At 55.9% G+C, this 26226-nt stretch overlaps 1 protein-coding gene and 1 long non-coding RNA gene across 5 annotated transcripts in view; one reads left to right on the top strand and one right to left on the bottom strand.

Annotated features, from left to right (window-relative positions):
* Positions 1-60: 60 nt before the first annotated feature.
* Positions 61-26226, bottom strand: part of LOC124092396 (complement C3) — a 28919-nt gene continuing 2753 nt past the window's right edge. The window contains exons 5-41 of the mRNA XM_046443917.2: positions 24982-25076; positions 24806-24888; positions 24639-24729; positions 23638-23740; positions 23419-23545; positions 23088-23203; positions 22857-23003; positions 21661-21870; positions 21340-21546; positions 21058-21216; positions 20358-20487; positions 20079-20150; positions 19686-19886; positions 18159-18267; positions 17829-17914; positions 16686-16828; positions 16386-16598; positions 13033-13099; positions 12847-12933; positions 11962-12165; positions 11417-11492; positions 10933-11092; positions 9103-9201; positions 8251-8407; positions 7768-7931; positions 6028-6186; positions 5829-5888; positions 5544-5634; positions 5339-5390; positions 3473-3560; positions 3292-3381; positions 2344-2449; positions 1787-1876; positions 1541-1621; positions 607-690; positions 383-518; positions 61-243 (exon numbers count right to left, since the gene is read on the bottom strand). Of these exons, the coding sequence (XP_046299873.1) occupies positions 102-243; positions 383-518; positions 607-690; positions 1541-1621; positions 1787-1876; positions 2344-2449; positions 3292-3381; positions 3473-3560; positions 5339-5390; positions 5544-5634; positions 5829-5888; positions 6028-6186; positions 7768-7931; positions 8251-8407; positions 9103-9201; positions 10933-11092; positions 11417-11492; positions 11962-12165; positions 12847-12933; positions 13033-13099; positions 16386-16598; positions 16686-16828; positions 17829-17914; positions 18159-18267; positions 19686-19886; positions 20079-20150; positions 20358-20487; positions 21058-21216; positions 21340-21546; positions 21661-21870; positions 22857-23003; positions 23088-23203; positions 23419-23545; positions 23638-23740; positions 24639-24729; positions 24806-24888; positions 24982-25076 (4485 nt within the window). The 3' untranslated portion in view covers positions 61-101. The remainder of the gene's footprint in view (positions 244-382; positions 519-606; positions 691-1540; positions 1622-1786; positions 1877-2343; positions 2450-3291; positions 3382-3472; positions 3561-5338; positions 5391-5543; positions 5635-5828; positions 5889-6027; positions 6187-7767; positions 7932-8250; positions 8408-9102; positions 9202-10932; positions 11093-11416; positions 11493-11961; positions 12166-12846; positions 12934-13032; positions 13100-16385; positions 16599-16685; positions 16829-17828; positions 17915-18158; positions 18268-19685; positions 19887-20078; positions 20151-20357; positions 20488-21057; positions 21217-21339; positions 21547-21660; positions 21871-22856; positions 23004-23087; positions 23204-23418; positions 23546-23637; positions 23741-24638; positions 24730-24805; positions 24889-24981; positions 25077-26226) is intronic.
* LOC124092397 (uncharacterized) lies at positions 11212-16515 on the top strand. Of its 4 annotated transcripts, none has more exons than XR_009226747.1 (4): positions 11212-11535; positions 13533-13688; positions 15304-15389; positions 16177-16515. It is a non-coding gene; the product is annotated as an uncharacterized LOC124092397 (long non-coding RNA). The 4 variants fall into 4 exon arrangements; XR_009226746.1 differs by lacking the exon at positions 11212-11535 and adding an exon at positions 12161-13325; XR_006851589.2 differs by lacking the exon at positions 11212-11535 and having other exon boundaries at positions 12161-13688; positions 16290-16515.

Here is a 26226-nt window from a genome sequence, read left to right as displayed (position 1 = left end):
AACAGGGGAGACGGCAGGTGCCCCTTTCCTCTCACAAAAGACTCCAGATTTGGGGAGACGTGGAGTACAAACGAAGCTTTATTGGAGGGTTGCGGTGGTGGTCAGTTGGGGCAGCCAAAGACCACCATGCTCTCGGCGAAGGCGCCCAGGTCCTGGCACTGTTTCTGGTTCTCCTCGTCCTGGCATTCTTCTGCCTCTGGCCAAATCTCCACCCAGGTGTCCTTGCCAATGATGTAACGGATGCTGGGGGAGGGGCGGCAGGTCAGGCGGGGGCGGGGCAGGGGCGGGGCCGGGGCGGGGCGGGGACAGGGCCGGGGCGGGGCGGGGACAGGGCCGGGGCGGGGCGGGGCGGGGCGGGCTCGCGCAGGCGCAGAACACCCACTTGGGTTTTTCTCCCCAGAGGTCAGAGGAGAGACCCCACACGAGGTAGTGCTTGCCGTCCTGCAGCTTCAGCGCCTCTCTGCACTTGACGTGGCTGATGAACCTGCGCTCCTGCCCAGCCTGCACCTCATCGGAGCCTGGAGGGGAGCGAGCGCCAAGCTGAGCCCTGGGAAGGGGAGGGAGGAAGGAGGGGTGCAGGCAGAGAGATGGGGCGCTGTGTCTGACCTGACTTGATGGTCTGCTCCACGACCATGACGTACTCGTCGAAGTCCTCCGACAGCTCCGACCTGACCAGCCGGGTCTTGTACACTGTGGAGGAGGCGGGAAAGCCTGGGTCATGGGCAGGTTGCCCGTGGGGTGGGGGACACCCTCACCTGCACGGGCCCCTGGGCGTGTGGGTCCCTCCCCACCCCACGCGGAGCCCGAGGGGTCTCAGCCGGGCAACCTGCAGTGCACCCTCCTAGGAACACACAACCACACGTGGTCACTTGGTCACCATCCCACAGTCATGCTCAGAGGCATGTAAGCAATTCCAGCCGCCCACAAGTAGAGTCACACCCAGAAGTTCGTCTGCGCTGATGCATGGCCGTCCACAGCACTGTCCTGTCCAACCATGGCTATGTGCGACTCCCTCTCACAACCCCCCCACACAAGCATGCACGCAGCTGTAGCCGCCCAACACCCCAGCCACGCACAGAACTCCAGCTTCTCCAGTTTACTGTCGTCCACAACCAAAGCCTCATACAACACAAACCTCAAGTCACCCACAACTAGTCACATACACAATGACCAGTGACTCCCTTCCAAGTCATCCATGGCCGCTGTTGCAGGCAGCCACACAGAGTGCAGCCACCCGCAACTACAGGTATACATGCCCCTAAAGCTGCTCCCATCCACAGCCCTCTCCAACCACATCCTCACACACCACCTGATGCAGGGCAGCCCCGCAGACACCCCCCCACAGCAGTATCCACTCAGGCACAGCTTCCTCCCAACTCCACCATGGTAACCATGGTTCCCCACAAGGCCATGGTCTTCGCAACACATTCACACACATTCTCACACACAGCCTACAGGCGCAGGGCCTGACATGCACACCGCCATCCTCGTGCACCCTCACGTGTGTACACTCACACACACACACCCCACCCCCACTCACCATAGTCCACCCCAGGCTCACAGGCCTTGTCCAGCCGGTCATTCAGCGTGACCTCCTCCTCCTGCTGCATGAAGCAGTTCTCTGCGGGGTGGGGGTGGAGACTCTGTGTGAGCCCCACTCCTCACCCAGGGCTCACTGCCCATGGGTGTGGCTGGCCCCAGGGCCTATCCTTCTTGGTGACCCCAGGGCATGGCTCCCAGGGTCCCCCTTTGGGGTGGGTGTCTCAGGGTGGCTCAGGGCGCCCACCCTCAGCACAGCGGCACAGGTCCTTGTGGCACAGCTTGCTCAGCATTCCGTCCTCCTTGTCTGGGTGGTAGAACTGGGTGCACGTCTCCTCTGTGGGCAGAGTGATGGGGAGGGGCTCAGAGGCCTGGCCCTACACCCCAGAGACCAAGCCTGGCAGACTCAGATTCCCAGTGCCCAAGTGCCCAGGGCCTGCACATGCCAGGTCCCCAACCCTCTATTCCTGAGACTCTTCTGATCCTTGGGACCCTTGGGCCCTGGGAACTTCAAATCTCCAACCCAAATATCCTTGGGATCCTCATTTTTCCAACCCTCAGATCCCTAAGTCTCAGATTCTTGGGACTCTCAGAATCTTGACTCCTGGGTTGTTGGGACCCTCCTCTCCCCGACAGCTCATGCATCTATGGGACCCTCAGAGCTACATCTTTCTGTTGGAGGACTTTGAGCCCCTTAGAACCCCAACTCACAGGTCCCCAGTACCCTAAGACCCCCTGGAGCCCTCAGTCTCCAGACCCTAGGTCCCTGGAACCTGAGAGCCCAAGCCCAGCTTGGCTGCTCACCCAGGTTGTAATAGGAGTAGACCTTGACAGAGCCCGGCTGGATGAGCCCCACATTGAAGTACTGGTGAATTTTGAAGGACAGACATTCTTCCTCGCTGTGTGAGATCTGGGGGGAAGGAGGTGAGGATGGTCAGTGTGAGGGGAAGGAGTTATGTGATGGGTCACTGATCCCCCGGGGATCGGGGCCTCCGATTCCCACCCAGCATCATGGGAACTTGTGCAATTATAGGAAACAATTCCCCAAGAGCTAGAAAGGAACTGTGTGATGGTCAAGGTCATGAAGATCTCAGATTCTGCATGGGTTCATGCAGGGTGCCCTGGAGGGGGTGCAGGCAGAGCCGAGGTGGAGTAATGGAGGCATCATAAGGAGTATGGGCAGTGGGGAGGAGGAGGAGGCTGGGCCGAGCAGCAGGCCCATTCTCTTTTCTCTCACTGCCCACTTGCAGTTCGGTCTGGACAGGAGTCAGAGCTCTGCTGATTGGTCGCTGACATGCCTGCTATGATTGGCAAGTGGCTTTCCCCCTCCCAAACTCATGTGGGGACACAGTTCCCAGGTGTAAGGGCATTGAGGTGCGAGGGCCTTTCAGGGAGATAATTAGGTCACAGGGCAGGACCTTTGGAAGGGATCATCTTGCAGGAGTGGGCCAGGTCTCCTGGGCTTGGATTGGTCACCACGACAGTGGGGTGTGGTCCAGGGAGTGTGGTTTTCTGGACTTGCTCTCTAGGCTCATTCCCACCATGTAACCCTTCTCCTGTACGTGCTCCCAGTATGACAGCTGAGGGCCCTTGTCAGATGCTCTCTCTCCTGCCTTCCAACAGCAATGGGCCCTGTCTCCCCCAGCCTGGAGCCAGCCTGACCTGAGTACAAGGGTCAAGACCCAAGAAAAGGGCAGCCAGATAAGGGTCCAGGTGCCTGTGGAAGCCTCCCAGGGGAGCTAGCAGGCTGACCTTGTCCAGGTAGATGATGAGGGTGTTCTTGTTGGAGAAGGCTTTGCTCAGCTCGTACTTGGAGATGTATCTGTCCACTCCGGTGCTCAGCTGGGGAAGGGCGGGGCTTATGAAGAATCCCTCCTGGACCCCTGCTCTCCCTGCAGCCTCTTCCCCATCGCCATCCCCAAGCCCTTCATACCAGCTCGAGGTCATTTGTGTCAGGAACGAAGCCCGTCATCATGGCTATATCCAGGATGGACATCGTGGCATCCTCTTTTCCCAGGTACCTGGACAGGGCAGAGGGAAGGTTGTTGGAGCCCAGGGCTCTGCTCATGGATGAGAGGGGTCTGTCTGACCAGGGACCGAGGCCTCCGATTCCCACCCAGCATCATGGGAACTTGTTCAATTTTAGGAAACACTTCCCCAAGAGCAAAAATGAACTGTGATGGTCAAGGTCATGAAGATCTCAGGTTCTGCATGGGTTCAGATCTCAGTGCTGTGTGAATTTGATCAGTTATTTGACCCTTCTGTGCCTCAGTTCTTCTAGAAAATGACAGGAATATGGGCAGCCCTTACTTTGCATGACTCAGCTACTTCAGTGAACTAGCATCCCATGACATGGTTCAAACCACAGCACTTAGGATAGTAGTCATCCTTGCCTACAGTACAGACCTTGTTGCTAGCTCATCAACCCACAGAGTGCTCTGTAAAGCAACATGAGCTCGGAAATCAATGACCAATCACATGACTCCTCTGAAAGCCTGCCCACGAAGATCACGGAGCATGCATTTATTCAAGTAACACACAGACAGCAAAGCATGAAGCTGTGGCGCCTCTGTCCTCCTGATGGACCCACATGACGCTTTACCCAGGTGGGTCCTGAAAAGAGGGAACTGGACAACAAAATGACCTTGCAGCAGAGAAATGAAGAGATGATGCTGGAAGTGAGCATCACCTAGCTGCAGAAGGTGGCAGGCGCTGAGGACGATGCCCAGGCCGCCAGGTGAGGAGGGGTAGTGACAAAAAGGAGGACAATGTCCCAGAGGAGGACAGGCTTGGAGGATCCGCTCCTCGGGAAAGGGACTCCTGAGAAACCTCATGACTTGGGAAGCTCTAAGGATAAAATGGAGCGGATCTGAACTCAGACAGGAGCCCGGCAAGGCAGGATGGGAAAGGAGAGCTTACTGCAGAAGCCAGCCCAGAGAACAGTGTTCACAGGGGAGAGCTGAGCAGGTGTGTGGGAAACGCACGAGCCAGCTTCCCCGGAGGCTGAGGCACGAGGACCACAAGGCTGAGGCCAGCCTTGGCCACTTAGCCACACTCTGTCTCAAAATAAACATTTTTATAAAAAGGGCTGGGGATGTAGCTCAGTAGTACAGCATCCCGGGTCCAATCATGAGTACCCCAAAGCAAGCAAAAAATCATAAGGGAAAACACCTTTATTTTCAATGTTCTAATGTTTTAAGTTACAGAACCATAAAAACAAACAAAAACCCTGCCTTACTATATTTTTCATTTCTTACACCATTTTGTGGGAGTGCTGGGGATGAAATCTATGGCCTCCTGTGCGCGGGGCAAGGGCTCTGCTGACAAGCTCCACCCAACCCTCCCTGTCATTTTTTTTTTTTTTGTCTTTGTGGTGCTGGGGATTGAACCCAGGAGGCGGGGCCTTGTGCATGCCAGGCAAGCACTCTACCCACTGAGCTCTTTCCCAGCCCCCTCCCTATCTCATTTTACCAGAGAGTACAACAGTTTTTAGGGTTCTGATAGAAAATTTAAAAGTCATGGAACAATTGTGACATCCCCATTGCTGCAGTTAACCGTCTGCCTCTACCACATGGCAGATACGTAAGATGGTACCAGATGCACGGGACACTCAGAACTCCTGGGTCCCATGGATCCTGTTGGCTGGGGCTGTAGCCCAGTGGTGGAGCTGTGGCCTCCCATGTGTGAGGCCCTGGGGTCACCCCAGCCCACCAAAAATTGCAATAAAAAATAAGTAGAAGGAAATCTTGCTAAAGACAGAGGGTCGACCAAGAGGAAGCCCAAGGACCCCGCTTGTTACCTGGTACAGATGGCAAGGACCATGCTGCTCTTGGCATCCTGGGGCTTTTTGGCTAGAAACACAGAAGGGGGTGAGATGGGGAGCACGTTCCTGGGTCCTGATGCAGGAGCCAGGAAGAAGAGGGAGCTGCCCAGCCACGCCCTCCGCCCTCTCTCTTTGAACAGAAACTGGCAAAGGGAATGCAAAGGGCCTTCATTCCCTGTACCTGTTTCAGGGGCTGGCTTTATGGTGACCCTGAGGTCAAAATTCTTGCATTTGACCTTGCCTTTGACTTTGGCATGGTACACTGTCACCACCTGTGAGATGGGAGGAGACAAAGTCTCAAGGGACTTGAGATGGCTGAGGATAGCAGGAGAGGGTCACTGTGGGGCAGAGGTCAAGGGCATGTGGAGGGCTCTGGGCAGGTGGAGGGCCATGGGGTGGTGGAGGGCCCTGGATAGGTGGAGGGCCTGGGTTGGTGGCTCAGCAGCTGTGGGGCCTCAGTCCTCACCGACAGTGTGCCTTGGCCTTTGCCCTTAGCTGTTAAACTGAAACCCTCGTTTTGCTTGGTCTGCAGGGGAGAGAGAAGAGAGGGTGTTAGGAAGCAAGCCTTCCCTGGCTCTGAGGACTTCCATAGCCATGTGCCTCCCTCCTGCTTCCCAGAAACCGTGGGGGGGGGGAGGCCCAGAGCTGAGAGGGCTTGGCATTACCTCCTCTGATCGCAGGAGGCTACCGGATTCCCAGAGGAGGCGATGCTTGATCTGGGAGCTGCGGCTGGGCAGGTGGAGGGCCACCTCCATGTTCAAGTCCTTGTGGTCAGGTACATCTGTCTGATATTGCGCCAAGGCTTGGAACACCATGAAGGTGGCCTAGAACCCATGATAGAAGGAAGGTGAGCTGAGAGCACCCACTGGGGGAGAAAGAGGCTTGGGTCAGAGTTAGGGCATTAAAGCTAGGCCCAGAGAGCACCAGAGAGCAGGGGTGAGACCACAGAGTGGTGGGCACCGAACACACAGTTCACGGCCCTCTCACTGACACAGGCTCAGACCTACAGCCCACCAGCGTGTGACATTAAGATTGGAAGCCAGACATGGAGGTATCCGCCTGTTATCCCAGTTTCCTGGGAGACTGAGGCAGGAGGATCAGAAGTCAAGGCCGGCCTCAGCAACTAGTGAGACCCTGTGGCTGCATAAAATCTAAGAAAGGGCTGGGGGTATGGCTCAGCGGTTAGGCACCCTGAGTTGAATCCCCAGTACCAAAAAATATAAAGACTGGAGTTCATCAGATGTTGAGGACATGTTCCATTTTCAGGAACTTCCCTGGATGCAGAGGCTTAGACCAGGACTAGAAGACCCTGCGGACGTGTCTAAGAGCCAACAGAAAACCCAGCTGTGCTATGACTGGATGTGAAGGGTTCATGGTTGGTCCCCATGCAGCCTGTTGAGTCATGGGGCGTGTGAGGAGCACCTGAGGGCTCTGAGATCATCAGCACATGGACACTTGGAGGGACTCACAGCCGGGTGGGCTGTTGACAGCTGGTGGAAACTACAGGGGGGACACCTAGTTGGACGCAGTGGGTCCTTGGGGAGTGATCTGGTCCCTTCCTGTGTCTGCTTTCCAGCCACAGTGAGGTGAGCAGCTCTACTCTGCCCCATGCTCGCCACCATGGTGTGGGCCTCACCAGGGCCCATAGTGACAGTCCCAAGCAACTATGGATTGAAACCAAGAGCCAAATAAATCCTTCTCCTCTAAGTTGATCTTCTCAGGCATTTTGACACAGCAATGAAAAGCTAATACACCACATAAGATGCAAGGTCTAGAATCCCTGAGAATGGGGCCTAGACCTATCCAGAGGAGACATTCTTAGACCAGGACTTAGGGACCAGAAATGTGTCTAGAACGCAGTCATGGAAGAAAGGACCTCCTCGGAGCCTGAGGATGCTGAATCCGAGTGTGACACTGTGAAGCGACATTGGGATTTTAATGGAGAGCCCCCCAGAAAGAAAGAGGCTCAAGCTGGAGCCTGGGCGGCTGGATCCTGCAGTCACTGAACCGTGGTGTAGAAGGCCCTGGACGTGGTGTAGGAGGGACAGGGCCTGGACGGTGCCCTGGAGTAAGGGAGAGCCCGCTTCAGAACGGGAGCCTGGTGGAAGTGGCAACGTGGATCAGGAGCCACCAAGGGAAGAGGGGGGCTCACTCCTGAGCTGGAGCCCCGAGGACACGGAATGGACAGCACAGAGAGCAGAGGCTCCGCTCAAAGCCTGGAGCTTCTGGAATGAAGTCTGGACCCCCAGGAGGGTGTGTACCCAAGAGAACCTGGGTTCTCTGCTCCTCTCCAGCCCCTTGCTGGTGGGACAGAGGAGCCTCCCGCCTGGGTCTCAGAGACCTGTCTGGGAGCGGTGGCAGGCTACAGGAGGTAGGGTGCAGGAGCCCAGGGGTGGGGCGCTTGCCTGGGTGGAGCCATAGCCGCCTCCATAGTATCTCTGCTCATTGAGCCAGCGCACCACGGGGGGCACGTTGTCGAAGTCCCTCAGCAGGAGCAGGGCCAACAGGGCATAGGACGTGGCCTCCACGTTGTAGAGATGCTTGTCTGGCTCCTCCCAGCGGTTCTTATCTGCAAAGAGGACACTCTGAGCCCCCAGGCTCACTGTCCTTGCAGCCTGGGGATGGCCCAGGGAAAGCTCAGAAAGAGACTCCTGCCTGCGAGGCACTGAGGTCTAATATGCAGGCCAACATTCAAGCCCTGCTCTGCTCTGTGGGCTCTGACTCCGCCCTTCAACCCAGTGCTCCCTACCCCTCCCTGAGTGAGCCAGGCAAGGGCCTTCTTCTGTGATTTGCAATGACAATGGAATTAGAGCCACACATCACAGCTCAAGGTATTCTCCCTTCAACCCAGTCTTGCATCCCTCCCCCTCCTTATGGCTGCCCCTCACCTGTGGATGTGTTTAGGAATTTTTCAAAGAGGGGGCCCTTCAGCCTGCCCATCTGGGCCAGGGCATAGCCAGCAATGGCCACGGTGTAGGGCCTCTGCAGGTTCAGGTATCTGGATTCCAGGAAGTCTCCTGCCTTGGAGATGCTATCTCCCAGGAGCTGTGGGACAGAGGGGCGGGCACTCTGGTAGGTGGTCGCCACCACAGCCATGGTCAGCATCCTGCATGCGCCACTCCTGGGGCGTCAGGATACTGTCTGTCCTGGGACCTCTGTCTTGGATCTGTGCTTTCAGTGTTTCCCAGACCTCCTGGCCACCTGTGAGCGCCTTGTGACTGAACAGCTGCCATGTACCTGAGCGTCCCATGTCAGTGGTGTGCTGGGAGGTTATCAAGGAGCCCTCTCCTGCAAAGGCTGGGGGAGCCCTGGTTTGTACTGATTGGTGGTGCAAATCGCCCCCCAAGGTCAATGTCAAGCTGCCAATGTGACACCACTGAATCAGGTGTTGGGAAAAGATGCTCTGAACAGGCAGGAGACATGAGGAGGAGTCCGACTCAGCAGGCAGCCTGGAGGAGCCCGCCCCCCCGCCGTCCTCCCCCCTTCCTCCTTCTCCTTGCCATCGCCCTCACTTCCTGCGTGCCTGCTGTATATCCACTTGCTGACCATTGAAACCCTGAGAGATGACAACAGGGATGCCCGAGGGTCGTGGCGATCTGGCCAAGCCCTCCACGGAGTAAGTATGGGGTGATTTACTAGGTAGCAGGTGCAGGGCTCTGGCGACCCCCCCAAGGCAGAGCCTCCCCTCCCAGGTGGACATTCCCCAGCTTGGGACAGGGGGCTCTGAGGAGGGCACTTACGTTGACCTGCCCCTCGCAAATGTCCTTAGCCTCCTGCAGGGCGATGAGAACAAAGGCTGTGAGGGCCACATCACCTTCCACGCTGTTCTGGTAGCCACCCTGGGACGGGAGCAGAGCAGAGACAAGGTCACCATGTGTCCACACAGGGCAAGCCTGCTCTGGACAGGGTTGGGGCTCCTCCTAGGGCTCCCTTCCCTCAGGGACAGCCAGACTCTCTCATATGTATCACTGCAATCATTTGTTCATTCTGCAATGTCACCAGACGACCCCTCGCCTGGCGCTGTGCCTACACAGGGGTACATGAAAACCTGGCCCAGCTCCAGCCTCCTGAGCCTCTTGTCTAACAGGGACAGGAGGCAGGAGCCAGAGGCTCCTCCGTAGGTACAGAGGTTCCTCAGCTTCCGAGGGACTCACATGCCAACAAACCATGGCAAAAGGAAAATATCATGTAAAATTCATTCGGTGCCCTGACTTTCCACACATCCTAGCTTAGCCTGAACTGTGCTCGGGACACTCACAGTAACGCCCCTCCCACGAGGCTATTATACCAAGTGCTGAATTTCTCCTTCTTGTATTCAACCTGTGCTGAAAGGGAAGAATGGAACGTGGTGTGGGATATGGTTTCCCACCATGGTGAAGTGCAAGATCCTAAGTGGCACCATGGTAAGTCAGGGACCACCTGTATTAATTTCTGACTTATGAAGGCTCTGCAGAATAGGACACAGCAGTGAATGAACTATGGGGCAGTGACCCTGTGAGGTCAGGACAGCTATCGTGGAGAGAGCACAGCTGGCACCCTGATCTTTAGAGGTGTCAACTCTCAGTGTGCAGGGGTTAGCATGCTGGGCACCAGTGAGAGCTTGTGCAAAGCCCCTGTGGCAGGACTGAACAGTCTTTCACCAGTGTGGGTAGGGTGTAGAAGGAGAGGGCAGGCTGTGAGGCTGGGAGCCTGGAGGTCAGACTAGGGCATTGATTCTCTATCTTGGGCATACCTCAGCATCACCTGGGGAGATGGGATTATTAGAAGTCATATTCCAGGGCCCCATCCCTAGAATTTCTGGTTCAACAGGTGTGGGATGCTATCCCAGAATGTTCATTTCCAACAACTTTGTGGGTGATGCTCTTGCGGGTCTGAATATCACACTTTGAGAACCACTCCCCTGTGGAATTTAAGAGTCAGGGGAAGGGCTGGGGCTGGGGCTGGGGCTCAGCGGTAGAGTGCTCACCTAGCACGTGCCAGGCACTGGACTGATCCTGAGCATCACATAAAAACAAATAAATAAAATAAAGATATTGTGTCCAACTACAACTAAAAAAATTTTTAAAAAAACACAGGGGGAGCCTCAGGACTTTCTTTGGAGACATCCAGTCAGATTTGAAAAGCATTGGTGGTGAACACCTGAGAGCTAACAAGAGTGAAGCCCGCAGGGCAATGACCAGGACAGCTTTTCCAAGGTCTCAGGGTGAAGGAGAGAGATATGTGGACCAGCTCCTAGGCTGGGGATGGGAGGAAGGGGCCAGTTTTGAGCATCATCCAGGTAGCGGAATGGGCAGCAGTGGAGATGGATCAGAGAGGACGTCAGAGGAGATGCCCAGGCTCTCCATCAGGGCTCCTGCCTTTGCTTTAATGAAATTCTTATTTATTTCTCAACAAGATGTCGTGCACTTTCATTTTGAAGATCTGGCTTTTGCAACATAGGAGTCACAATTATTTTCCCCTGTCCCTCATTTCCACTTGCACAAAGTGAATTGGGTCCTGATGGGAATGAGCCTCCCGTGACTCCCAGACGCCTCTCTCCCCCACTCTTGCCGTGAATCCCAATCTCTTACTGTCATTTGTTGTGCTATCACGGGCCCATCCTCCTGGAAGAGTCCATCCGGCTTCTGCTTCTCCAAGATCAGCCATTTAACAGCTCCACAGAGGACCTGGGAGTCGATGGCAATGAGGTTGACAGCCAGAGAGAAGACCTTCACCACGTAAGCTGTCAGCCTGGGGGCGGAAACAGAGTGAACCAATCCGCTCTGGGCTTGCAGCCTGCCATCCCAGTTACCCAATGAGAAGAGAGGGGCGGGGCCTGGCTCGGTTGCTGGGCTACCCCCAGGACTCCAGAGTTTCAGGAAGTCAGTGTTTAATGAAGTTCTACCTGAGCAGGTCACTTGGTTGACTAAAGGCTGCTGCGTCCGTGGAAGCGCCCTGGAAGCGCCGCACAGGGCTGTTTGTGTCCTGCTGGCCTAGAGCACCCCTGGCTGAAACCCAGGCCCTACTCTGCCAGGTGCCGGGCGGAGTCTGGCCAAGCTGACCACCCTGACTCACCAGGTGCTGGGCGCCCGGTTTGTGAAGGCGGCATAGGCGGAGCTGGGCTGTCTGTAGGCCAACTGCTGGGTGTACCCTGAGGGAAGAGAGTGGTCACCAGAGGAACGCAGCCCTTTTGGGTACCCCAATGAAGGGTGGAGCGAGGATGTTATTCAGGGTGTAGAAAGAGTTCCTCAAGTGCAGGAGGACTCAGGGTGGGGAAGGGGGATGTCGGAGAGGGAAAGGAGCTGAGAGGAGGATGGGGTTCTGAAGGAGTAAGAGAATAAGAGACGGGTGTGTCCAGGGAGCTGAGGGGGTCTGGTGGAAGTGGGGACTCACTGGAGAGGGACTCAGAAAGGGCAGGGTGCCCTCTGGGCTGGGACAGGCATTCAGGGGAAGGGCGCAGGTGGGGCAGGATGCTGGTGCCAAGGGCTCTGAAGGGTTGGGGGATCTGAGAGAGGAGGGGAGGGGCTCTGGGGAGAGGCGTTGCAAGGAGGGCGGGGTCTCAGGGGAGGGGCGGGGTCAGGAGGGGAGGGCCCTCCCAGGAGCCAGCGCCTTGGGCCCACCCTTCTTAATGAGCTCCAAGGCATTCTGCCGCTTCTCTAGGCCGAATTTCTCCCACTGTTCCGTCTGGTCCAGGTAGTGCACGGCGATGACCGTGGGCGTCATGCCGATCATGTTCTGTTCCCCGCAGCCAGAGGGGGTCACGATGAGGTGCTTCAGCCGCTCCGCGTCCACGGCGTCCTCTGCCATCTGGGCCACTGGGGTCCCTGCAGCAGTTGATTGGGGGGATCTAGTACAGGGGCCCACTGTGCAGCGGGTGTGGGAGGTCCAGGCTGCCCCAGCGTTCCCAGCCTCCCACCAGACAGGGCCAAGGGCTCAGGATGGGGGGGGTAGGAGGGCGTGACAGGAGTGAGGAGGCTCCGTGGCTGAGGGGCTGGACAGGGCTTCTTCATGGGACTCAGGGGAGCTCCTACTTCACAGGGGGACCCCGGTTCCCAGATCTCTCCTTTCACCCACAGTAAAGTATTCTAGGCATGAATGCTTGTATGGTGGGTCATGCCCTTTGCCAGGCTCAGTTCTAAGAGAAGAGCGCACAGCATCCCCTTTAATAGTCACAAGAACCCTGCAGGCCAATCTGCTCTTTCAGTCCCCATCACAGATGAGGGAGCCAAGGCTCCTGGCCCCCAGCCCTTCAGCTCCCAGGTTGGGAGGCCCCTTCCTGCCCTTCCTCGCCCTGGTCTTCCATCCAGGCAATTATTGGCAGAATTTCCGCTCTCCTCCAAATGTACTTAGCAGCAAAAGCTCTCTGTGAAGTCAGTAGTGCCAGAGGGCTCCTCTAAAACAGATCCAAGGGGCGCTGCCCCAGCTGATGTGGAGGCAGGTGTGTGGCTAACAGAGCCTGGTGCCCAGACACCTTCCTGGTTCCCAGAGGGTTGGGAATGGCTCACCTTGCAGGAGGATCCTGGTCTCCGAATCAGTGTCTGGGACTTGGTCACTGAGGTCTGCGGCTGGCACCTCCTCTCTCTGCACGCCAGCTGCAGGGGAGAGATGTGACGGCACCAGCCCCTCTCTCCCCTGCCCGGCACCACTGTGCCCAGGCTGTAGCTCCACACCCTCTCCGGCTGATGGCTCACCTTGCCCAAGGTGTTCTGGGTCCAGTGTGCGAATGGCCACGGTTTTGTTGACTCTAATTCCTTCGGGCTATGCGGTGTTGGGAGGGGGAGGAAGTCCAGTGAAGAAAAGGACAGACACACAGATGGTCAGCAAGCCACTGTCATGAGGATGACTCTAGCAGAGGGTCATACCTTACACAGATCTTGTGCAAATTCATCAGACAATTCTACATCAATGACGAAAAAGTGTGAAATCTTCACATGTGCTGAGAAACTACTTGGGCTAGCTCACTGGATCCTCACAATCCAATGGGGTGGGTGCTGCTTTCACTATGGTTTGGATATTGAACGTCCCCTAAAGGCCCGTGCAATGCAGGCTGAGTCTCAGGGTGGTGCTATTGGGAGGAGATGCAGCCTGCTAGAGGTGGGGTCTGCTGAGAGCTCTTTAGGTCACTGGGGTGTGCCCTTGAAGGGGATAATGGGATTGCAGACCCTCCTTGCTCTGTTTGCTTCCTGGCCAGGAGGTGAAGGATTCTGCCTCACTGCACACTCCACAGCAATGAGCCACCCCACCCCCACCGAGGCCTGAAAGCACTGGATCTGCCTGATCATGGACTGGAACCTCCAACATCCTGAGTCAAAATCAACCTCTTCTCTTCAAAAGTTAGTTACCACAGGTATTCCATTATAGTGACAGAAAGCTGACTAGCAGAGCTATCATCACTCACGTTCTCTGTAATTTAAAACCTTTTAGACTTAAGTAGAGATACTTAAGGTAGTCGTGGTTGGGCACAGTGGTGTGTCTATAGGCCCAACTACTCAGGAGGCTGAGGTGGGAGGATTCCTTGAGGCCAGAAGTTTGAGGACACAGAGGGAGTGGAGGAGGGAGGTGCTTTGGCTAAGCACCCCCAGAATTAGGGACAACACAAGAGAGGATTTCTCAAAAATGTTTTTTAAATGTTCATTTGGGCAACTTTTATTCACTAAGGTAATATCATAAGAGAATCATTTTAGAATGTGAAGCCTCAACTAGATCGAAAACTGCTGTAGGGCTGGGGTGCAGCTCAGTGATGGAGAGCTTGCCTGGCAGGCACCAAGCCTGGGCTCCAGCCTCAGTACTTCAATGAAAAAGAAAACAAACAAACAACAACAACAAAACAACAACAAAACCCTGCCTAAGCTTAGCTGTGAAGTCCTCTGTTCAGCAGCAAGGAATAGCATGTTTATCGTACAGCAGCTTCCCATGAAGCCGGATCCTGACCACGCTGGTCCTCATGATTCCTGCTGGGGCTAGATGACTCCTATTTACAAAATGAGGAAACTGGGATGCCAGAGGGGTGAAATGACTGGCTCAAGGTCACACAGCTAGTAGGACAGGGCTGAGGTTTAAATCTGGTCACCTGGCTCCAGAGTCTGGGTGTTTAACCCATTGCCATCTACGCATCTCTTAAATAAAAGAATATGCACAAAGTAAGCAGCACAGGGCCTGAAACATAGCGAGGGCTCATGAAACAGGGGCTATTTTAGCTAGTACTGAAAGTCCAACCCAGGCCCCCATCTGTGTGTACACAAAAGGCTTCCATGTGGACAGCAGTTTCTTTCCCAGGACCCCGTCTCCCCTCACTGGTAATAAAAGCCAGATTTTGTCTGGAGATTGAGTTTTCCCCAGGGAGCTGCTGACACATGTCCAAGGAAGGCAAAGCCCCTATTGGTAGGCTGTGAGTATGCTGCCATGATCCATTTCAGGCCGCCAACATCAGGGCACGTGGAATTGGGGAGACTGGTCGCTTTGCTCTCCGGAGCTGCACAGGCAGGCCCCCGCCAGGCCTGGCGCTTCTGCCCACTCACAGCCATCCAGTGTGGGGCAGAAGGAACGTGGGACCCTCACTATGAGTTTATGTACTTTTAAAAGAAGATTTTATTGTAGAGCCTTAAAACAATTGGTAAAAATATAAGTTTGCTTCCATAAAAGCTTGAAAATATGAATGATACTTGAGTCTGGCTTGGGCCGAAATCCATTTCCATGTAAAATTACTTTGTCTACTTGAATGCAGCAGCTTTTCAATGTTTTAATTGTTTTCCCAACATCTTTAACATTTTGGAAGAAATTAACCATTAGAGGGAAAATACAAATGTAAAGAGGGCACTAATTTTTCCTTTTGTGTCAGTGTGTGTCACGTGCCTTGGCTTGACAATGTGGGATCTCGTCTGCTTTAAATTAAATTTTGATATTTCATTTACTGTCCCTTTATTGGTCATTGATTTGGATTTCTTTCTTTCTCTCTTTTTTAGTAATGAGGATTGAACCTAGGCACACTTAAGCACTGAGCATATTTGCATCAGCCCAACTTTTAAAAACTTTTTGAGACCTTGTTTTGGTAAGTTGTAGAGGGTAGCCTTGAAATTGTGATCCTCCTGCCTCAGCCTCTGAGTTGCTAGGGTGAGAGGTTTCACGCCTGACTGGGATTTCTTTTCCTCCCCCGGTTCTGGGAATAGAACCCGGGCTTTGTGCATACACTGTCCACCTTCAGCCTGTACCTCCAGCCCTCATTTTGATTTCTTCCATAAAATATCACATGGAAAACAATATAGAGTTCTGGTTTTATAATAGGAAAGGATTCAGCATGTGGATGTGGTGTTGGTGCACCACAATATAAATGCTCTTAATGTCACAGAACTGTACACTTAAACATGCTTCAAGTGGCAACTGTTATGTCTATTTTACCATCATAAAATTGAAATTAAAAATGAATAAGAGGAGGGCTGGTGTTGTGGCTCAGTGCTCAGCGGTACAGTGCTCACTAGTACAAGCAAAACCCTGGGTTCAATCCCCAGTACCACAGAAGAATAAATAAAAAATAAAGGTATTATGACCAACTACAAAAATAATGAATAAGAGGAAACATCATTTAACATAATAACAGTCATCATAATAAAATTATTGCATGAAAATACTATTGATCTTAATGACTGACATTATGGCATCCTTAAGAATTCTGTGCCTGATTTATCTCAGTCACATTACACTAATCTTGGCTCTGCCTCCAAATATCTGAGACTTCTAAATTTCTAAGCTGGACACTGCCATGATTCCTTTTTTTGGCAGGGATGGGGGTGTACTGGGTACTCCACCCCTAGCCCCCCCCCCTTTTTTTTTTGATACAGGTTCTCACTAAGTTGCTGAGGCTGGCCTTGGACTTGGGTTCCTCCTGCCTCAGCCTCCTGAGTCGCTGAGATCACGGGAGCAGCCACTAAGCCTGGCTTGTGATGATTCTTAGGGTCTCAGAGCCTGAGTCACCCACCGGGGATCAGCAGTATGGAGCACAGGCACATTCCCTGAAGGACAAGGGACAGCGGATGCACAAAGGACTCACCACGACCTTCAGGGTCTTCTTGACACCGTCGCTGATGAAGTGGTTGTACACAGCAGCCTTGACCTCCACCTCCTGCAGCCCTATGGTCAAGGGCACGATGACATAGGGCACTGGCACCGAGGACTTGGGCGGGATCATTATAGTCTGGGAGTAGCGCTTCTTGGCGGTGGCTAGGCTGCAGAACGCTGGGTTGTGGATCAGTTCCACCCTCACCTGCCAGGGAAGGAGGTGTCAGCGCAGGTGCGCAACAGGGCGTCCCCCATCACACCCCCAGGCCTTTGCCCCCTCCCCAGGGCGCACCTTGAGACTCTCCTTCTCGCGGTAGTTGAAGAGGACAGCTCGGATCTCCACCTGCTCATTGCGCACCACAGAGTAGGGCAACCGCAGGTCGATAAAGAAGTCTTGCATCACTGTGACCTCGTAGGGGTCTGCCACGCAGATCCCTGTCCGCACAGAGACAGCACCAATGTCAAGGGCACGGGAAGGGCAGGGTGGGCCAACCCAAAGGGAACTGTAGCTTGAACTCAAGTTGCTGCCTCTTCCATAGTCCTGGCTCTCACCCTCAACCAGGGGAGCTGGCCCAAGCTGCACCTGACTCTGCAGAAGCCCACAGACTAAACACTGGTCAAGGCATGGGTTCTAGATGGTGGAGGGGCAGGAAGTGGCCTTATCATTTGATGATTTCCTTTCTCTTTGCAGTTTGACTTTTAGATGCATGTGTATGAAGACAGCCAGCCTAACTAACTGGCGGGTCTCCAAAATATATCTGCTCCTCCAACCAGGTACCCTAAAGCCTCCTGGGATCACCCAGAGCTGCGGATGTGGCTGGCTGGAGTGGGGCTGTTTTTTACTTTCATTTAATTAACTTTTATTTACACTTATTCCATCTCAATCAGATTTAAACTAGAAAGCTAACAGTTGAGGATAGATGTTGTGAATATAGAAAAGCTTATAAGCTGCACAATTTATAAGGGGGATTTTTATGAGTGAGTTAAATCTCAATTCACAAAAAAAGCAATGCTAGATTCAGTGACTGGGAAATGTTTAAGTATGTTTGCAACAACTTGGGCTTGAAAATTTGCCTATTCAACTGTGAACATCATGAAACCCAGATACAGATCGAAATATTCCCAGTGAAAATCTAGTTCTGAGATGCTAAAGGGAAATGCACAATGGATTGTGAAGACTAGTGCAAATAAAAGTAAACTATAGCGGGGGGTGGGTAGGGAAATTCTCTGTTCTTTCTGCTGAGTTTTTCTGTGAACTTAAAATTCCCACTAAAAAATGAAATCTATTTTTTTTAATACCAATTTTGGAGACTAAGTGTCCGGGTCTGGCCTTTGAAGCCATGCAGTAGCCAGGACAGAGGGAAGCGGGGCCGCTCAGCCCACCCGGGGAGTCTGTTGGGACAGGAAGGTGCCCAGGGCCCGGACTCTCCCTCACCTTTCTTGTCCGACAGGCTCACAGCCAGGATCTCCCAAGTGGTGATGGTGTCTTTCAGAAAGATGTTCAGGACCTTCGTGGAGATTCTGGGTTGGGAGAAGTGGGGGCATTAGAAGACGTCCAGCAGGGAGGAGGGCGAGGCCTGGGGGGCAGGGAACGTGGGGTGACCCAGCTCTTGATTTTCCTAGGTTGGGATGTGGGTTCACAGTGGCTCTAGAAGAGATGGGAGGTTGCAGGTGTGTACAGACGGAAGGTCACCCTGGTGCAGTGTGGGGAGCTGTGGCAGTCGGCAGAGGGTGGCAGGGGTGGGCAGGGGCACCCTGGCCATACCCGTTTTTCTCTGGTTCTTTTAACTCTTCTATGGCCCACAACCAGCTCTCTGGAAACTGGCTTCTGGAAATGATGTCTTCTTCTGGAATTATGTCCTCATCCATGTCACCTGACGGGGTGAGAATTGGCTTAGGGCAGCCCACCTCCCACACTGTTCCCTCTGCACTGTGGGGGCTCTTAGCTGGGAAACGCACCCAGAGGCATGCTGTGGCTCTTCATGGGCCCAGGCACAGTTACCTTTCTGGAGTCCTTACTCCATTAAAAAAAATTAAAAATTCTATTTATAAATGTGTTGCTATCAAGATAAATATAACCTTGCCTTCCTCTGATTTTCAAAGAAAGGAAAACATTGGCATGGACCTCCGTAAGGATCAGGGCCCCTGCATCCAAGGATCTGTTAATTCTGAATGCCACCAGCCCTTTGGAGAGCTCCCCAGACCTTGCGGGGACCACTGAAGAAGTGGTGGCCTTGAACAACCAGCTTGACCCTCAGCAAGTAAATACAGCTGGACAGGACTAGGTTCCACCCTGGCTGGGCTTTCCTCAAACGTGATGGACAGATCTTAGTTTGGCTCTGCATCTGCATCACAGTAAGCAGGTGGAATCCCATAGATGCCTGGACCCACCTGCATTCTGGACTACTCCTTCCAAGGGCTAAAAAAAAAAAAAAAAAACTAAACCTCAACCCAAACCCTAACCAAATGATTTGCATGTGTGTATCTGTGGACACAGAGCTGACTACACGTTTTGTCTCATTAAAAACTGAATGAAAGGGCTGGGGATGTGGCTCAAGCTATAGCGCGCTCGCCTGGCATGCGTGCGGCCCGGGTTCGATCCTCAGCACCACATACAAACAAAGATGTTGTGTCCGCCGAGAACTAAAAATAAATATTACAATTCTCAAAAAAAAAAAAAAAACTGAATGAAGGAAAGCATGAATGAGGCCTTTGATGGATCAAAGTTGCTTGTTAATCCACCAGGTGGCCTGACTTGGCGCCAGGCTTTGGGTCACAGCACAGACCAGTTTCCCTGGGTGAAGGAAACTTCAATCCTTCTGAGCCTTCCCACTGGCACCCGGTGTGGACAGCCCATCATCTGGGACCCTCTCTCCTACCACTGAGGTCCTGGGCACAGTGTGTGACTTCAGACTGACTCCGTAGGACTGGGACCATCTTCCTAGCGGGAACCTCTTCCCTCACCCCAGGTGGCTCCACCACTAGATGAGGTGCTGCTTCTCCCTCACACCTGAGAGCCTGAGCCCTCATGGAAGGGCCTCCTTCCTCTCCCCTCACAAGGGACCCCTCTGCCCTTAGGGAGGAATTGGTCCTTTTCAGACTCCAGAATAGGAGCTTTTGCACCTCATGGGGATGTGTATCTCCCTCCTTGGAGACCTCCCCCTCCCCCTTAGACAGGACCTCCCCCTCCCTCAGACAGGACCTTCCCCTCCCCCTTCAGAATGGACCTCCCCCTCCCCCAGAAGGCCCTCCCCCTCCCTCAGGCAGGCCTGCTCCTGTCCCAGGGACTCACTCCTGGCCAGGCCCAGGAGGCCCTCGCGGCGGTGCTGCTGCTGCAGCTGGGTGATGTAGCTGCAGCAGTCCAGGAAGGCCTGCACGCAGGAGGCGCCCAGGGAGATGAAGCGGGCCCTGCGCTGGCAGGGGAAGCCCATGGGGTTCTCCCGCATCCCGTCCTCGCAGCACCTGCGCAGCTCCTTGGTCTTGTACTGACCCGCTGTGGGAGCCCAGACGTGCTCAGGCAGAGCCCTGGCCAGGTGCCCCCACCCAGGAGAGCCCAGGGCAGACCAGGAAGAAGTGCCCGGGGCCAGCCCTCCCCTCCTCCCTCTGTGGCTCCTGGGAGGTCACCTTGGGGCCCAGATGGCCAGGCCCCGGGCGGGTGGTGGGGAAGGGCAGGCAGAGGGCCCACCTTTGTCCATCCTCTTTTCCATGAGCTGCACGGAGCGACGCCGGCGGGCAGCAGGTTTGGAGCACTCCAATTCTGAGGGGCAGGTGGACCAAGAAGAGGTTGGGTAAAGCACCTACTGTGCGCCCTGGGATCACCCCTCACAACAGCCGCAAGTTGGCGTGTGGCTGTTTCCATTGGACAGATGAAGAAACTGAGGCTCAGGGAGAAGCCTGCTGGCGGGGCTGGTGGAGGCGGGACTTGAACCAGGTGCCCCATTCCACAGCCCCTCGCTGCCCCTACCTGTCCTCTGGGCTGTCTGCAGGTCTGTGTTGGTCTTAAAGGCCAGCCCTGCGTCCATGAAGACTCCAGCATAGTCCTGCCCACTGCCCGGGGTGCAGCCAATGTCTGCCTTCTCCACCACGTCCCAGATCTGCAGCGGGTGGGTGGCCAGGTAGGGACAGGCAGGACAGCATCGCCTGCACCAGCTCCCCACAGTCCACGCAGCCCTTCCCACCCACCCCACCCCACTCCAGCCCACCCACAGCTCCATCCCCACCTATGCCTGGCCCCACTCCTCACCTGACCCCTTCACCTCCAACCCCACTTGCATTTACACCTTCATTCCAAGCCCTGACCAGCTCACTCCTTCCTCACTCTCTAGCCTCACCCCATGCCCTAGGCTTCCACATCAGATGGCCCCAGAGTACACAGGGCCATGCCCAAACTGGATCTTACTGTGACCATCCTTAAGCTGGACCGTGACCATGACCTTCCCCAAGCTGGACCTTGACCATGACCTTCCCCAAGCTGGACCTTGACCATGACCTTCCCCAAGCTGGACTGCTTTTCCATCTCACCACCCCACCCTGTGTGTCCACTCTGACGTCTGTTCCACCACCCCCGCCCCTTCCTTCATGCTCTCTGATCCCGGTCCTGCTCCACCCCACGCCATCCCTGAGCCTCCGTGGTCTTGGGTCCAGCCTCAGCCACAGCCGCCCACCTTACTCTGAGTCAGCTTGTTCTTCTTGTTGAGCACAAACACGCCCTTGTCCACAGCCACCAGCCCCACTCGGGCCCCACGGTCACCCTCTATCTTGAGGGTCATCTGCTGCCCAGGTAAAGGCTGCCGGTCGTCCTTCCCACCACCTTTGACCACCAGCTGCAGGGAGGTGGGAGGAGCAGGAAGGAGCAGTGAGCCCTGGGAGGGCACCGAGGACGGGGAAGTCCAGGCCGGACCCAGAGGAGGAAAGGCGGAGGGTGGGGGAGCCGCGGGGATGCTCACCGTGCCCACGCACGAGTCCTTGACGTCCACCCACACAGAATCCGCCACCACCTCCCTCTTGCCGCTGGCACCCATCAGCGTGTAATAGGCCACCAGGCGGAAGGAAGGAATGAAATCCGCAGTGATGGTCAGGGGCAGCACCACCAGGTCCTGGCCGGGCTCTCGGGCCTGGCGACCTGCCTTCAACAGCTTGCCCTTGTTCAGGATCTGGGGGACAGAAGGACAGAGGTCAGGGCGGCAGAGGAGGAGATCTGGGCTTGGGGAGGGATGCTGGGTGCCGGAGCAGCCGTGAGCAGGGCGTGGGGGCCCAGGGCCACGGACCAGGTAGGTGTAGTAGCGGATCTTGGCATCCTGGCCAGGGTCCACTCGCAGGTGGAAGTTGACGTTGAGGGTCTCGCCTGGCTTGAGCTCCATGCGAGACACAGAGAGGTGCAGGTAGTTGTTGGAGTTGAACAGCGTGCTGTAGGGTTGGGCCTGCATGGTCTTGACGGCCTGCCGCGCCTGGGGGATGCCCTGCTTGCTGGTGCGCACCTGGGGGAGGGGGAGAGGGATGGAGGCCAGGACCAAGGACGCCCTCAGCCTGATCTCAAGGCACAGGGTGTGTGACCCCTGATGGAAGGAAGGCTTTGCAGATGGGGTGAAGCTAGGAATCCTGTGCAGAAGTTGCCCTGGACTATCTGGGTGGACCCGGGGGTGGGGTGGGGTGAGAGGGAGAGAGGGGGAGAGAGAGAGAGAGAGAGAGAGAGGGAGGGAGGGAGGGAGGGGGAGGGAGAGGGAGGGAGGGAGGAGGAGGGAGAGAGAGGGAGGGAGGGAGGGAGAGTAGGAGAAGGAGGAAGAAGGAAAAGGAAGGAGGCCGAGGGAGAGGGGGGAGAGGTGATTTCTTGGACACATGCTGCTGGCTCTGAGGTGGAGGACAGGTCAGGAACAGGGCCTGGGGGTGGGGCTCTAGACGCTGGCAGAGGCAGGACACAGCTGCTCCCTGGAGCCTCAGGAGGAACCACCTGCCACACCTGGATTTGGGGACTTTGAGGTCCACAACTGCAAATGAATAATTCTGTGTTTGGTCACTAGGCTGGGGCCTGACCACCTGCCTTCAACAGCTTGCCCTCGTTCAGGATCTGGGGGACAGAGCCACAGGCCTGACTCATGCCAGCCCCCGAGGCCTAGAAGGCAGAGGGATGGGCACAGGAGCCCTGGAGGATGCACGTCCCTCTGCCGCCTGCGTGGGAGCCAGTGAGGGGCAGGTATCGGGAGAGCAGTGACCCCGTGCCAGCGGTGCACCCCTCCAGGGACACCGCAGAGCACTCCTGGTGGGATTTGGGCTCCTCAGTGCCAGGAGGCCAGGTGTTCCTCTGTGGCCCCCGAGACAGCTGACCTCTCTCCCCAGGAGGATCCCTCCACGCCTGCGACAGCACCCCACTTGCAAATCTTGCAAATGGCAGGGTCCTTCTGTACAAGTGCCAAGCCCTGGGGCACCCTCTCCCTGGTGGCGGGAGCCCCAGGATGGGGGGACTCACTGTGATAGTCAGTGGCTGCCGGTTGTTGGGCGTGTTGATGGTCAGCTTGGCCACGCCATCGTCTTGCGTCAGAGACTGCACATCACTGTCCTGGGCCACCACGGGCACACGGCGGGCTGGAGAGCCATCAGGGTTTGTCACGTACACCTGTGGACATGGGGTGGGGGATCTGGTGACTGAGGTGTGCTCAGTGCTGCACGAGTGGGGCCAGGACCCTGCCCCGGGGCTCACCATGAGGTCGAAGGGCATGGCTGGTTTGAAGTACTTGGGCGTCTTGGTGAAGTGGATCTGGTAGGGGGAGGTCACGATCTGGATCCCACTGTGCTCTGCCTCCACCATGTCGCTGCCTGAGGAGAGGGACCATGAGGGTGGCTCCTGGCCGCCCCCGGGACCAGGCCTCCTCCCTTAGACTGGGTCCCACCTCCATACGGGGCCTCCCCCCTCAGACCACAGCTCCCTCTCAGATGCCCCTGTCTTCCCCCTGGACCTCCCCTCTCTGGCTGGGCTCCTCCCCCAGGGGGCTCTCCTCTCAGCCAGACTGCCTGGTGGTCCTGGGCCTCACCTGAGTGCAGGATGACAGTGACAGACACGTACAAGGACTTCCCCACCAGGGCGTCGGCTCGGGAGGGCTGCACACCATCCAGCAGCACCTGGCGGCTCAGGGTGGCCTCCCCGGTGCCATCCTCGATCTGGGGAGGGGACAAGGCTCAGCGGGGTGGCCCTGGGGAGCTGTCTAAGAGGGGGCGCTGGAGAGAGGGGCGTCCAGGGGCCTCTCAGGTACCACAACGCGCTGGAGGGACTGGGGCAGTGAGATCCTCTGGTCGCCATCCTGGACCCCGAAGATGACGAAGGCGGTGCCGTCCACGTTCTTCCCATACAGGAACCTGCAGGGCCACGGCGTCAGCCGCCCACTCTCGGAAGGCCACGGTGCCCTAACTTCTCACTGTGGCCAAACACCCAGAGTCCCTGCCCTCACCTGACCTTCACCTGGCCTCACCTGGCTCCTCACTTGGCCTTCTCCTGGCCCCTTCCAGTGGCCTCACTTGGACCTCACCTGGCCTTCACCTAGCTCCTAACCTGGACCTCACCTGGCCTCACTTGGCCCTCACCTGGCCCTCACCTGACCTTCACCTGGCCTCACCTGGCCCTCACCTGGCCCTCACCTGGCCTCACTTGGCCTTCTCCTGGCCCCTTCCAGTGGCCTCACCTGGCCACACCTGGCCCTTACCAGGACCTTTCTTCTGGCCCTCACCTGGCCCCTTCACCTGGCATCACCTGAACCTCACCTGGCCTTCACCTAGCTCCTAACCTGGACCTCACCTGGCCTCATCTGGTCCTCACCAGAACCCTTCTCCTGGCCTCACCTGGTTTTCAACTGCCCTCACCTGGACACTCACATGGCCTCTCACCTGGCTCCTCATCGGGGTCCCCACCTGGCCATCACCCATCCCCATCCTAGGCCCCCTCACCTGGTCTTCACCTGGCTCCTCACAGGGACCTATCTGGCTCACCTGGCCCTCACTTGGCCCCTTCAACTGGCCTCACCTGAACCTGCCCTGGCCTAATCTGGCCCTCACCTGGACCCATCACCTGGACCTCATCTGGCCCTCACCTGGCCCTCAGCTGGCCTCACCTGACTCCTCACCTGGATCTCACCTGTCCTCACCTGAACCCTCACCTGGCTCCTCACCTGGACCTCACCTGGCGTTCACTGGTCCCATCCCAGCCCTGGCACCTGGCTCCTCACCTAGCCCTCTCCTGGTCACACCTCTTGGGCCTCACCTGGCTGTGATGCTGACCTCCAGGCCATTCGGGTCATCGATGTAGTAGAATTTCTCTGCGGGCTCCACCAGGACCTCGAAGCTGGGCAGCACTAGGGTGAGAGCCGGTGTTGGCGCGGCTGGCGCAGGGCCCAGCGCTCCAGGACCCCCAGGTCCTCCCCCACTCACCGTACTCCTTCACCTCAAACTCAGCGGAGAACACCTGCTGCGGCGAATTCTCATACTGGGCCCGGATCTTCCACTGCCCCATGCTGCAGAGAAGGCGGGTGAGGGCAGCCCGGCCTCAAGCCCTGCTCCCCCTCAGGGGACTGGGGACCCCCAAACCCCCACAGAGCCTGACGTACTTGACCAGCTCTGGGATGTTCCAAGACAAGGGCACGATGCCAAACTGGTTTTGAGAAGACAGAGTGTCCCTCTTGATGGGGATGCCATCTGGGGTCTGTAAGCAGACAGGAAGGGCTGTGGCTCAAAGTGGCTCTTCTGAGGCCAGGCTCTGCCCCCAGCCTCTTTGCACCCCATCTACAGGTGCAGGGGTTAAGGATGTGGACCCGGGTCCATCAGCCTAGGTTCAAACCATGCCATTTACAAATTGTGTGACCTCGGGCAAGTTACTTAACCTCTCTGTGCTCCATGAGCACATGCAGCAAAAGGAAACCATAAAGGCTCCCAGCTCACTGGCTTGGGTTGTCCTTCACATAAGCAGCGCATTGATAAGGATCAGTGCCTCTCTGAATGCAGCTAACAACTAGCATCTTCTGCCCACTCGTATGCCAGACCGGCACTGAGCCTTGTCTGTGAACACATAAGAACAGCAAGTTCACGGGTTCCGCTGCCAGCAGCTAACCTTCAGGAGACAGACCTCAAAGCCTGCTTTTCTGGGTTTGGAATGCGGGCGATTCTGTGGATGAGGTTCTCTGTTGGACGGGAGCTGGAGGCACCAGCACTTAGAGGAGGAGACGCGTGGACTCTGTCCCTGGCTGACCGCCTTGATCCTCTACCCAGTCACTGGGCCTTTGCACTCGCCACCACCTTGCATGATTTCTGTCCCTCCTCATGACAATCGCTGAGGGTAAGACCCCCTTCCTCACTCTGCTCTCCTTCCTGAGCCCCTCCTTCTTCCGGTATGTTTTTATTACACCCAAGTAGATGCCAAGGACTGAGCTGAGTTCAGGTGTTGAGACCCTGAGACTCAGAGAAAAGTCCCTTCCCCTGTGAACTTGGATTCAATGGAGGGTGGAGGGGGTTAAGAAAGGAACAGATCATACCACACATGGGATCTGAGTGTGTGTGTGTGTGTGTGTGTTCGTGCCTGCAGTGGGGACTTGCAACTCTATGGGGGTGCTCAGGGAAGCCTCACTATAAAATCGGGGCAAGGGTGACAATTGAACAGAAAATTTAAACAGGCAAGGAAACGAGCTCCGTGGCTTTTCAAAGAAAAGGTCTGTATATACTTACGTTTTAAAGCAGGAACTGTCTGTGCAAAGACCCTGGGGCAGGACTGAGCACAGCAAGGATGGCAGGGGAGAGGGGAGGAGGGGAGGCAGGGAGAGAATGGAGAAAGCTGTGTGGGCTGCAGGAAGGACCTAGAC

Source organism: Marmota monax, unplaced genomic scaffold (genome assembly GCF_021218885.2).
Source record: "Marmota monax isolate L192 unplaced genomic scaffold, Marmota_monax_Labrador192_F-V1.1 WCK01_AAM20220418_F8-fsc00102, whole genome shotgun sequence".
NCBI lineage: Eukaryota > Metazoa > Chordata > Mammalia > Rodentia > Sciuridae > Marmota > Marmota monax.
The sequence above is the reverse complement of the archived record's forward strand: the minus strand, read 5'-3'. Positions and strand labels throughout refer to the sequence as shown.